Source organism: Talpa occidentalis, unplaced genomic scaffold (genome assembly GCF_014898055.3).
Source record: "Talpa occidentalis isolate TD23 unplaced genomic scaffold, MPIMG_talOcc4v2.1 talOcc4.14, whole genome shotgun sequence".
Lineage (NCBI taxonomy): Eukaryota > Metazoa > Chordata > Mammalia > Eulipotyphla > Talpidae > Talpa > Talpa occidentalis.
Window position 1 is genome coordinate 63,065,050 of NW_023601433.1, and position 11,341 is coordinate 63,076,390.

Genomic DNA, 11,341 nt, shown 5'->3' on the forward strand with positions numbered 1-11,341 from the left:
CTAGCATTAGTGCTATTGTTTAAAAAACAAACAAAAAAATCCCTATTTAGCTATCCATCATAGGTAAATTTCCATCACTACATGAACCGACCTCAAGCTCAGATTTCTGGAGAATTTCCTTTCCTTCCTTTAAAAATATATTCTAGACTGGAATGATAACAACAGTCGGGACTTGCAGCTGCCACGGAAGTACTCACTGCAAAAATAATAATAATAAAAAAAGAAAGCAATCGCAAACGGGAGATACCTTTAGTCAGCTTTTCTTTTCCTTCCTCTCTTTAATATTTTATAACATATTATAAGCTCATTTAAAGTTCCTTCCTTAAATCTTCAAGCAGGCTTTAAACAAATTGCAAATGCTTTACACTTGAAATCATCAATCATTTACAGAACCTTCTCCATGAACTGAATAATAAGCCATCTGTGTAGGGCCTCCCTATCATGTTTTTGAGCTGACCCACTTCTTCATCAGTCCACCATGGTCTGCAAAATTTCACTTCGAAGGGGGCAGCCATAAGCTCTGTGCCAGTGCACAGTTTAAACCCAACGGGGTCAAAACACAAATGCAAACCCCAGCTTCAAGGACACCAGTCTTCATTCAAAATGACCCTCACCCCACTACGCTTCTAAAAACAGAACTTCAAAGCCACCCTTCACCGGAAGCAATCCCTTTTCCAAGGGGAGAGTAGATCAAGTCTGCGGGGGCGAATGGGAGCCAGTGATAGGGAATGAGAAACCTGATCAGGGGTTAAAGGCTTGGCGCATGCAGCTCCGGAGCTCAGACGCCGGCTTTGCAAGCAGGCTCCGCTCAGGTCTGCACGAGCTGCCTCCCCAGACAGTCTCCATTAGGGGATGGGACACGGTCCGCGGTGCAGGGCAGCGCGCCCCCAGCAGCTGCAGGGCGGGGGACCCCCTGCGCGCCCCCTACCCCCCGCGGCGCGGGGCGGGGATGGGGCCGCCGCCCGGGAAACACAACTTTCCGCAGGTCCCCGCCAGCAGCCCAGAGCCACCGGGGGCTGCTCGCACACCGCTCCCCACACCAGCCCTTCCTCTCAGGGCGAGGGGTGGGGGGAGGGTCTGGCAGGACTTGGGGGACGCCAGGAGCGCAGGAGGGGGGCTCCCACAGCCCCGGCCGTCACAAAGGGCCGGCGCGCGGCCGCCCTCGGTGCCCCGAGTCCCACGCCGGCCAGGGCGGCGCGGCGCGGGTGGGGGCGCGCGGGGCCGGGCGCGCGGCAGGTGACAGCGGCGTCCGCGGGCCCCGCGCCTCCCCGCCCACCCCGGGGCCTCGCCCGCGCCGCACCGCACGGCTCCCCCGCGGGCCGAACCCCGCCACCGTCTGGGCGCCGGCCGCAGCCCACGCCCGGGCCCCGGCCCCTCCCGCGCCCCGCGATCCGGCGCCCCAGCGGAGCCCCGGCGCGCGCGCTGCCCGCGCCCCTGCTCGCCCCTCCGCGCGCCGCCCGCCTACCCTTTGGCGTGCTCGGCCTCCTCCTCATTGTCCCCGTCTATGCCGCACGTGTCCTGGTCGTCCAGCTCCAGGCTCTGCTGGCTGGCCGCAGACTCGCTATCCTCCGCCATCGCGGCGGCGCGGGCTGGGGAGGCGGCGCTCCGGGCCGCGGGCGTGGGGGGCCGGCGGCGAAGGCGGCGCGAGCAGCTCCCCCTAGTGCCGCCAGCGGCCTCAGCCCGGAGCCCCGGCCCGCGCGGCCCGCCCCGCCCCGCCCCGCCCCCCCGCCCCGCCCCGCCGCGGCCCGCCCACCGCGGCTGGGCGGGCTGAGGAGAGCGAGAGGGGTCCGCGCGCCTCCCCTCGCCTGGGTTCGGGGAGGGGCGTTGGGGGGTCACGGGCTTGCGCCCCGCGCACCCCGCGAGCCTGAAAAGCTCCAAGCCTGAGACCGCCTCGGCTCAGGGCTCGAATCTGAACGCTGCAACGTGCGCACTCCAAATCCTGTGAGCCTTCATTTTTGGAACATAGGCCACTACATTTTACATCTTTACATGTAAACCCTTCGCAGGGATTTGTTTTTAGTCAGGAGTAGGGATGCCAAGGCCACAGATTTGCAGAAGACACCCCCCCCCCCACACACACACACACATACACACGCATACTTTTAAAAATTCCATTTCATATATCTGCATCTATCTGTCCAACACAATATAAAATCAAAGCCAAAGTCAAAACAGAGTGCTTCCAGCTTTCCCACCTCGCCATTCCAACAGCCCTAGAACTCTTGACAGAAAATTCTGGAGTTGCCCTTGTTTTCCTTAGAAAACACAAGAATTGCCTCAGAACACAACAGCCATCTTGGAAGCAAGGGACAGTGTCAGGTTAGCCAGTCTGGCCTTCCCAAGTGACTGACTGTCTTGACCTAGGCCATGCAAGCAAAGGTGGGTGGCCTTTGGGCTGAACCTGGCCTCCCTTATCTCTGCTGAAAAGAGGAAGGAAGGAAGCACAGCATAGGTGGTCAAATAAAAAGCAGTCTGAAGTTCAGACTCCTGTTTGCTGTCGTGGTCTGTACACAGCAGTCCGTTTTTTTGCTCTCCTGTAATGAGTAGTGTTCAAAAGTCCCGCCAGGCCACAGACAGCCTTAAAAGGTGCTTTTGCAAAGGCAGTGGGAAGATAGCTATCAGAAAAGCTCAGTGAGAAAAAAGAGACTTCAAAAAGCCACCTGAAAATTTTGGTGAGGCTTCTTTTTCTGCAGAAGTTACTGTGGGCTTTTTGCGGCCCTTTTCCCGGTAAAGAAGACTCTGCCCTTAAAATGCAATGAGATAAAAGTATCTCATTGCATGCAGTATGTTTTCAAAGTCCATCAGCCTTTTAGTGATCAGCTGATGTTGGTCAGCTAAGCTTCTGTAAGATGTCCAAAATGGGGCCAAAACACCAATACTATCTTCCCCAACTGCAGCTATTGCTGAGATTGAAAGTCTCCAGAAGACTCCAAATTCGAATTTTAGGATAAAGGTAAATCTAGATCAGTGAGTTTTCTGTGGCTTATCCCTATAAGAAGAAATGGCTCATCCCTATGAAGAATTAGGTAACAGTAAACCCAGTGGGGTAGCCAGCAGGATCCTGGCCAGCAGCACGCCTACCAAATCACATACTGTAACCTATCAGAAGGGCACTCTGAAAGATTTTAAAAATATGAAGTAAAGGAAACTCAGCAGACATATATTATTTGAATTTTCAAGAAGCTTTGACTAAGAGTCACTCAAAAAAGAATAAGAAAACAAATAATGCTGGAGAAATAAAATGAGGTCATCAAAAACCAGTTAAACTCTAGAAAACAATGACAACCAGGAACATCTGTTCCACAGGATGGAAGAAGTTGGCCCAGATGTCTGTTCAGTACCGAATGAGGTATTGTATAACACAAATGTTTATCATCATTAATTGTTTGAAGGAGAAAAAAATTTGCAGATGACCTTGAAGGTGCCTAAATCCTATTGTCATGTACAGAAAAATCAGTTTCTCAAAATTTTTTGCTTTCTCTGGTTAATCCCAGAGTTTGAGGAATTGGAACCAAGTGGCATTTTCTGGAATCTAGCATTCAAGATTTATCTGTGGGAAGAGGATACCGTAAAGTAGCTATCAGTGTGTCAAAAGAGGCACTTGAGAATTTCCTATCCTGCTTGTCTCATCTCCTATTACGTTACGTAGGCCATAGATGTATAATTGGTCTTCTTTTATTTAAATGTTTATAACTTTTTCTTTGAAAAAAATTGTGATAACTTAATATAGTATATTCACATGTTGATTCTCAATGATGCACCCCAGAAACGTATATAGTGCTCTAATGCAGTATTTCTTCAATATAAAAGAAGAAAAGAGGGAAAAATTGTGGTAAGATGTGTTACCATCTTAACATTTCTAAGTATACAGTTCAATAGTGTTAAGTATATTAATATTTTAGGCAAGCAATTCCCAAAGCTTTTTCATCTTGCATAACTGAAATTATATCCTTTAAATGAGTCCCCATTCCCCATCCCTACAGTCCCTGGCAACCATTATTTTACTTTATCTAGCTATGAACTGATTACGTACCTCATATAAATGGAACCATTTGGCTTTGTGATTCACTTATGGATATAATCAAGAATAGATGTATAATCCTTTTTTCTGCTTATACAGTGCATTTTTAGACCAAAACAATAAGAAATTTAAAACTACATGTAATAAGGGATAGACTAAAGGTATTTTCTGTAAGCCATTAGCAAATATGTAGTGAAAAACTTGAAGATACTTAATTACAATGAAAAAGTCTTACTTGAGTCAGTCTGTCAGTGGAAGAGTATTATGCATTATGTGAAGTGCTACAGAGTACTTGACCTTGGGACATATTTGAATATTTCTTCTTATTTTCATCTATGAATACTATAATTTGAAGAGGAAGTGGGGATGGGGAGGTGGACAAAATTACAGAAAGAAGCAATGATAAGAATTTGACAAAAAGGCAACAGAACTCCAAAGGAAATGTCAAACAAGCTCCTGTTATACCAGAAATATGAAGGTGCATTCTGAAAGGATGCTACATGAAGGACCCGACCTACTATTCTCTAGTTTTTCAGAAATTAGTAAATTATTGATCCAGCCAAAGAGAGATTTGATGCATAGGAAGATAGATCTGAGAAATAACCTAGAATGCGTTTAGAGAAATAAAATTAAAGAGAGACATAGGTGATGGAATGAAAAGTTTCAACATTCATCCAATAGGAGTCCCAAAAAGAATGAATGAGTTCCAGGAGGAAAAAATGGGGCAGAAGACAATAGCTGAGGAAATAATAAAAGTGACTAAGAATACCTGCAAGCTGGTCAGTTTTTTCTTAGTTCATCTCTTTCTTCATGAACTCTATCACATGTCTCTAACCACAGACATGTGGGAGAGTCCAGCTGAGATTAGCATAACTTCCCAGCTGACCCAGAGACATCTGAGATAGATCATCTGATGATGTAGTCACTGTTATAAGTCATTGATTTGTAGAATATTTTAATATGCAACAACAACTAGCTTGCAGACTACAGAAAAGCAAAGTTAAGTAGAAAAATTTCATTTGTTATCATCAATTGTGATTACTGTCTGTGTCCCTGGGTATGTCTGAAAAAGACTCCTGCCAAATGAACAGTGTGCCCTTTGCATCCTATCCTCATAAAAACACTGCCCATTACTTTTTCACTGTACTATTCATGATAGATGGCCCATTTTTCACTCATATTGGACTTGATTTTTTTTTAAGTGATACCATTTCTAATTGTTGAGGAACTTATGACTATGCTGGACCTTTTGAAATTGTACAGGTGAGAAGCACTTCTGATGGTCATGGTCACTAAGCATGCTTTTTCACCTCCTGCTGCTTATTATTTTGCTGAAAGGTTTTCATACTTGTTGAAACCAGCAAGGAGTTGCCACAGTGAATATTGCAGACTTTTTGCATCATGGAATTTCACTACTGTGGAGCGTGTCTTGGACAAGGTGGGACTTGAGGATGATGCCAGGCAAAATGCCAGGGGATTAAAAGATGATGCCATGGCATGCCTTGGAAGCATGCATTTATTTAGGAGCTAGAAGAGGCCCTAATTCTGTAAACACTGCTTGCCAAACTCCTTAAATATATCCAGGCTTTGTCCATCAAAGCCTTGCAGGCTAGAGCTTTGCCAGAGTTCATTATTTCTTTTATTAATACAGACAATATCTTCCAGAAACATACTGTCTCATCAGCAAGTTTTTCTTCAGAAGAAATACTACAGGAGGCAGAAGGATCTATTCCTGCCCTAGGTTTAGGGCTGCCTGGCCCTCTCAGGAAGAAAGCATGGAGGAGGAAGGATAAGTAAAGAAGTGAGAAGAGTAGGTAAGGGATAGGAAGGAGAGAGAGGGAGATCAGGAAAGGGGAGGAGAAAATAAAGCAGGGTGGTGGAATGGGGGGCAAGCAAGAGCAGTGAAGGGAATCAGTGGAATGCAACCCCGAGGCCACAGCCATGTTCCCGTCTCTCTTCTCTTATGCCTTTTGATCTTTTCCCACAGCACTGCTGGAATGACCCTTCAGTGGCAATCAATTAGTCTCCTGATTTAGAAAGCCTGTGGCTCCCAATTGCCTTCTACACAATCAGAGCCCATTAGGTCTGCATTCCAGGCCTCTCACCAGCTGGCCTCACCCACCTCTGGTCTCCACCTCCCAGGGTCTCCCAGTGATCAGCACACTCTTGGCTCTTGCCGCTGCAAGCCCCTCTGCAACCTCTAGATACATCAGGTCCTTTCTCAGCTTTTCACTTGTTGTTCCTCCCCTTTCTCTCATCTGTCATCATGACACAGCCCAAATGTCGCCTTCCCTGTAAAGCTTCCCACACAAGCAGATAGTTGTTCAGTTGTTTGTGTTCCCGAGTCCTCTGCTTGTGCCTGTTATCATGCAGTAGTGAGTCTTTTCTGTTCCGCCGTCATCCCAGCACACTCTGCCAGCCCCTGGAGAGTCCTCCCCTGGCCGTGTCTGTGGCCACATCACCCAGAGGTGCCAGTCCACCTCGTTTTGCCTTTGAGTAAGCCCTACGCCTTTTAACAGTCTGTTCACAGAGGCAGTCAGGCAAAATTTCCCCTTACTGTGGATTTTCATAAAAACTTAACATACAGTGATAGGAAGCAGTTTAGTAGTTTTAGGGTACAGGTTAACTTGTTTCTTCTAAAAATGAGGATTTCATGCTCAGCGAAATAAGCCAAAAAGAAAAGGAAAAATACCGGATGGTCTCACTCACAGCAGGAATCTAGAAAACTTAAACAAGGGACCAGGAAAAAGAATAACTATAAAAAAGAAAATATCAAAATCGACAAACAACTATGAACCTATGGGGGGTGGGGGGTGGGGAAAGGAGGGATTGGGGTCAAAATAAGGGGGTTGCAATTGTATGGGGAATATAAAAATAAAATTTAAATAAATAAATAAAAATGAGGATTTCTTCTAGAAATTATATGTGAGCACTTGATTTCCTTTCCCAATCTTTCAAAATTAAAATATGTGACAGATAATGAAAGGGTGGTCGGCTCTGTAAAAAGTGAAAGACTGCATTCTTGTTGCTAGGACCTTTCATCTTTATATGGGCTAATACCAGCTCCTCTGAAGCAGACTCAGGGATCAGGTTTATTGTTCCCTCGGGAAAACAGAGCTGCAAGCCAATTGAGTTGCTAAGAACACCTGGATTGTCAGCTGTCCCCAGAGGATGGTCTTAAAGGTGAAGGACTCCATGAAATGCAGGGAGGGGAGACAAGTGTCTCTAAGAGTTGCGCTAACTTCAGCGAAAATGAAAATGGTAAAGGATTTTTAAAGGCACAGCTTCTACAGTGGTGCCCCCAAGAAGGCTCCCACAGGCTGGGGGGAGCCAGTGCCGGCGCAGCTTTCCTGCTCTGAGTCAGTGATGTCACCTTGGCAACTTGGTGTTGGCCAGAGTGGGAGTATTTACATCCCAGAGACAACAGATGCTACAAATCAGGGTATTTTTCTGTGTAAAGAGCCGGTTGTTAAGCATTTAACAGTACACCACTGCAACTGCATGTGTTAAAAATCAGTTGATCCATTGATTAATAGATGGATAGATTTGTGATAAAGCACATATAGCAAAACCATTACTTGAATCTAAAAGGCAGATCTTTGAATGTTCACTGTGCAACTATTTAAAATTTTATGTGTGAAGTTTTTCCTGATGTTAGGGGAAAATCCTAAAAACGTGAAAATCAGTGAATCAAACCTTAAAACTCTCTACGGAATAAATACACTCCTTTATCTGAACATGAGCAATTAAAGCTTAGAAATGCCCAGTGTTGCCAAAGTTCAAATCGGGACTTCATAGGGTTGGGCTTCCTCAAACGCAAATTCATCTGATCTGCTCTCAAACTAGACACTGGCACCATCTCTTGCAGTAAACAGCCTTGGGCATCTCAGAACAGCCAAGAGGCCCCACAAAATCTGAGTTATTTGCCAAAGTTAGCACAGTCCTAATTAAAAGGTAAGCAAAACAAAAAGCAAGGTGACTTTTATATTAAGATTTTTTCATTTGCAACAATAGTAACTACTGTTTATTGAAAGTCCCCAGGCTGTGGCAGTTATATACATATTATTTTTAATTCACACGATAGCCTGAAAAGTATACTTTACACTTTCCCAATTTTCAGTGAGCAAACAGAGAGCAAGAGAGATTAAATAATTTACCCAAACTCACTCAGCAAATCCAAGCCTCTCCATCTCTAGAGATTACCATCTTCTTATTCTGCTCAGTCCTTTAAGAGTCTTGCAAAAATGTTCAATGTTATTAATCAGAACTTTTCATCAGTAAGATTACTATATTGTATTGTATATATTATTACTACATGCATATATTATTTTAATATATAATGCATGTACTATACTATGTACCATTTTCCAAAACACTCTCCCTCTTTTTATTTTATTTTTATAGCTCCTCAGTTATGTTGCTAATACAGCTATTAACATTTCCCCTAACAATTTCACAAATCATCATGTTGCACTGGAGAAATATCTAACCGGTGCTGGCAAGAATGTAGGCAAATAGATGATCTGCACTTCTGGTGTAAACTTTCTGGGAAATAATTTCGAAATATAAGTATAAAATATCATCCTGGAAATTTACCCTTCGGGCATATTTTCAAAAGTGTACAAGAATAAGCTCTGCGACATTATTTGAGAGACAGGAAATTAAAGGGTTATCTCATGTTATCTCAGCCCCAAGGCTGAGATAATAAGAGATGCCACCCCCTCATGTTTGGAGGCCCCATTAAGAGGTGGCAGGAAAGATTCAGCGGCTAATATTGTCCTATTTCCTCCCTTTTGTAGGAAAAGAAGTGAGGGAGTTAAAAAGACCTCTGGAGCACAGCACAGTTCAAGGCGAGAACTGACACTTTCCTCTGAACTTGCTGAAATGCAGAAATTCACAGACCCACTCTTGTACTCCTAGGCAGTAAGTATTTGGGAGTGAAGCCATTACAGTAGGCTCCGGGAAAAAGAAAAACTAGAGAATGGAAGCGTTGCTCTTCCTCTCTTCCTTGGTTGATAATCCATTTTCAAAAATTAAATAGTAAATGCAGTGAGGTATGCTGACTTGGCATACATGTCTGTGGATGATACATATACTGTGGGGGCAGCTGGGGTAAATGGAAAAAATGTTAGGCTGCATGGCAGAAGATCCAGGTACAGTCAAACCCCTAAGAGCTGTGTGCCCTTTGCAAGTCTCTTTACCCTGTAGAGTGTCTGCAGTCTTTGCTCGATGATGGGACAATATTATCTACTCTACGGAGAATGAAAAGTTGTCTGGCTTGTACAAGAAGCGGTGCAAGAGAAAGAACTTTGGAGATTTTCAAGCACCGCATAGATGTATAGAATTGCTACAGAGTTGGGTTAGCTAGAGCATGGCAGAGTTTACATTCCAGGGAAAAGACCTTCAGTTTATCATGGTCTATTGACTTTTCAACCTTGTTGAAGACAGAGATTCAAATGGTCTTGTTTAGTGGGGCAGATATGACCTCACAGCATTATTGCTGCTAAGTTCCCTGATGGGGGGATGGGGGAGTGGGTTTCGAGATAAATCATAAATCAATGGAATTCTTGGATCTTGGAGTTGGAGGTGAAAGAAGACCAAATATCTTTTGCATAACTGGCAGGGAAAGGATCATGAGTGGAACTGAGAGGTGATATAATTAGGATAATTTGATAAAGTATCTCAAAATCAAATGTGAATAAATTGAATCCACCGCAGAGGCATCACCTGATTATGCTGTCAAAGATGCAGGTGGAAGAAATGGATTTAACTGCAGTGTTTTGAATCTCTTGTAAGGAAGGGTCTGGAGGCAAAACTACTAGCGAGTTTGATTTATTTCAGATGAGAAATGACCTCAGACTGTTCTGGAGACTCAACAGGAGAGGGGAAAAGTCAAACCAAACAACAAAATTAAAAAAAAAAAAAACAAAACAGCAAAAATCCCCCAACACCAACAATGAGTCAGTTGCAGGAAGGAATGGAAGATTATTCAGAGGTTCCATGCCTGAGGGAGAGTAACAATGGGTAATCAGATGATCTAAGGGAAATGTGTTAGATGCTTAAATGTAGTTACTGAGCTTTCTTATAAATACAATGCAGCATGATTGCATTTTAAATTAATTCCTAGCTTGCCAGCCTTTGAATTTTTAATGTTTTTACTTTTACTTTGCATGTCAAATTGATTTTTTTTAAAACAAATATCCAACAAAATTCGAGAAGATAGCATTCTAGGTAAGCACTGGGGTGTTTGGCTAGCAAGTATTTACTGTACATTTTCCTCTGTAGGTGATATGGAAGATGAAATGTTCATTTGCTCTATGTCAGGTATTAAAACAGATTTCTTATATATTATTTCATATAAATCCTTTTTTAAAAAAGTTTATTTATTTATACAAGAACTGGGGTACAGGTCAGAGGCGCGGGAGGGTGAGAGAATTCACCAGAGACAGAGCGGGGAGCAGAACAGGCAGACAGACTGAAGACACTGCTGAGGGGAGCAGTGGGCCAGGCAGGAGAGGTCTGCTGTGCCATGTGGGTATCTCCCTGGCTGGCCGGGAATTGAACCCGTGCTGCAGAGGCTGCAGACAGCTTCACAGCGCGGCGCTCAACCCGCTGTGCCATGGGGGAGGCCCATTTCATATAAATCTTGACAACAGCTCTGTGATGTAGGCATTATTCTCATTCCATTTAGGAATCTGAGTCTCCAAGATGTTAAGTAACTTGTCCAAAATAGTGTCTTGGCAAATTCTTACAACCCTTTCAGGGGAGTTGCAGTTAGTTACCTGTTTCCTGTTAGAGCAGACGCTTGCCTGAAATAAGCCACCTTCCTCCTGTCACCAGAATCCGCTTGTTGACATTGGGAAAGCCAGCTAGTCACTGCTGTTAGAGGTGGCACCAAGACACTGTGATGTCACTGGGGCATAAAGATGCCTCCTGGGGCCAATGGATGGATCTATAAACCTTGGACTATGGCAGCCACTGTGAGCCACTTGGCTGGTTAGGAAAAATGTGAAGCACCTTGTCCTCTGTGAGGTGGTCTGCCACCCCTTCAAGTCAAGGACAACTTGTCTGCAGGCTTCTTGCTGGGGAGAAAAACACACTTCTAGTGTTTAGTTCCTTGGGGTTGGTTACGCTGTACCTACTCAGAGCATTCCACCTACTCAGGCAGGACAGACTTGCCTCCGTCTACCCGAATTCTCACCACCATTTAGTGGACCTCATAGGTTGCTATCAGGGAAACCAGGGCAGCCAGCCTGGAGGTGGCAGGACCATCAAAACCACCTTGTATGAAAATATCCCCCAAAGAGGGTTTGAATATTA

The 11,341-nt window shown here is 44.7% G+C and overlaps 1 protein-coding gene across 3 annotated transcripts in view; it reads right to left on the bottom strand.

The window, feature by feature from the left end:
• NMT2 (N-myristoyltransferase 2) overlaps window positions 1–10,860 on the bottom strand; it is a 69,240-nt gene extending 58,380 nt beyond the window's left edge. Inside the window, exons 1-2 of one of the 3 annotated variants that reach the window (XM_054695104.1) lie at window positions 10,804–10,860; window positions 8,189–8,256 (exon numbers count right to left, since the gene is read on the bottom strand). In XM_054695104.1, the coding sequence (XP_054551079.1) occupies window positions 8,189–8,211 (23 nt within the window). In that variant the 5' untranslated portion in view covers window positions 8,212–8,256; window positions 10,804–10,860. Of the gene's footprint in view, window positions 1–1,465; window positions 1,614–8,188; window positions 8,257–10,803 lie in introns of those variants that run through there. The other 2 variants (XM_037510656.2, XM_037510657.2) reach the window with 2 other exon arrangements.
• Between the last annotated feature and the right edge of the window lie 481 nt (window positions 10,861–11,341).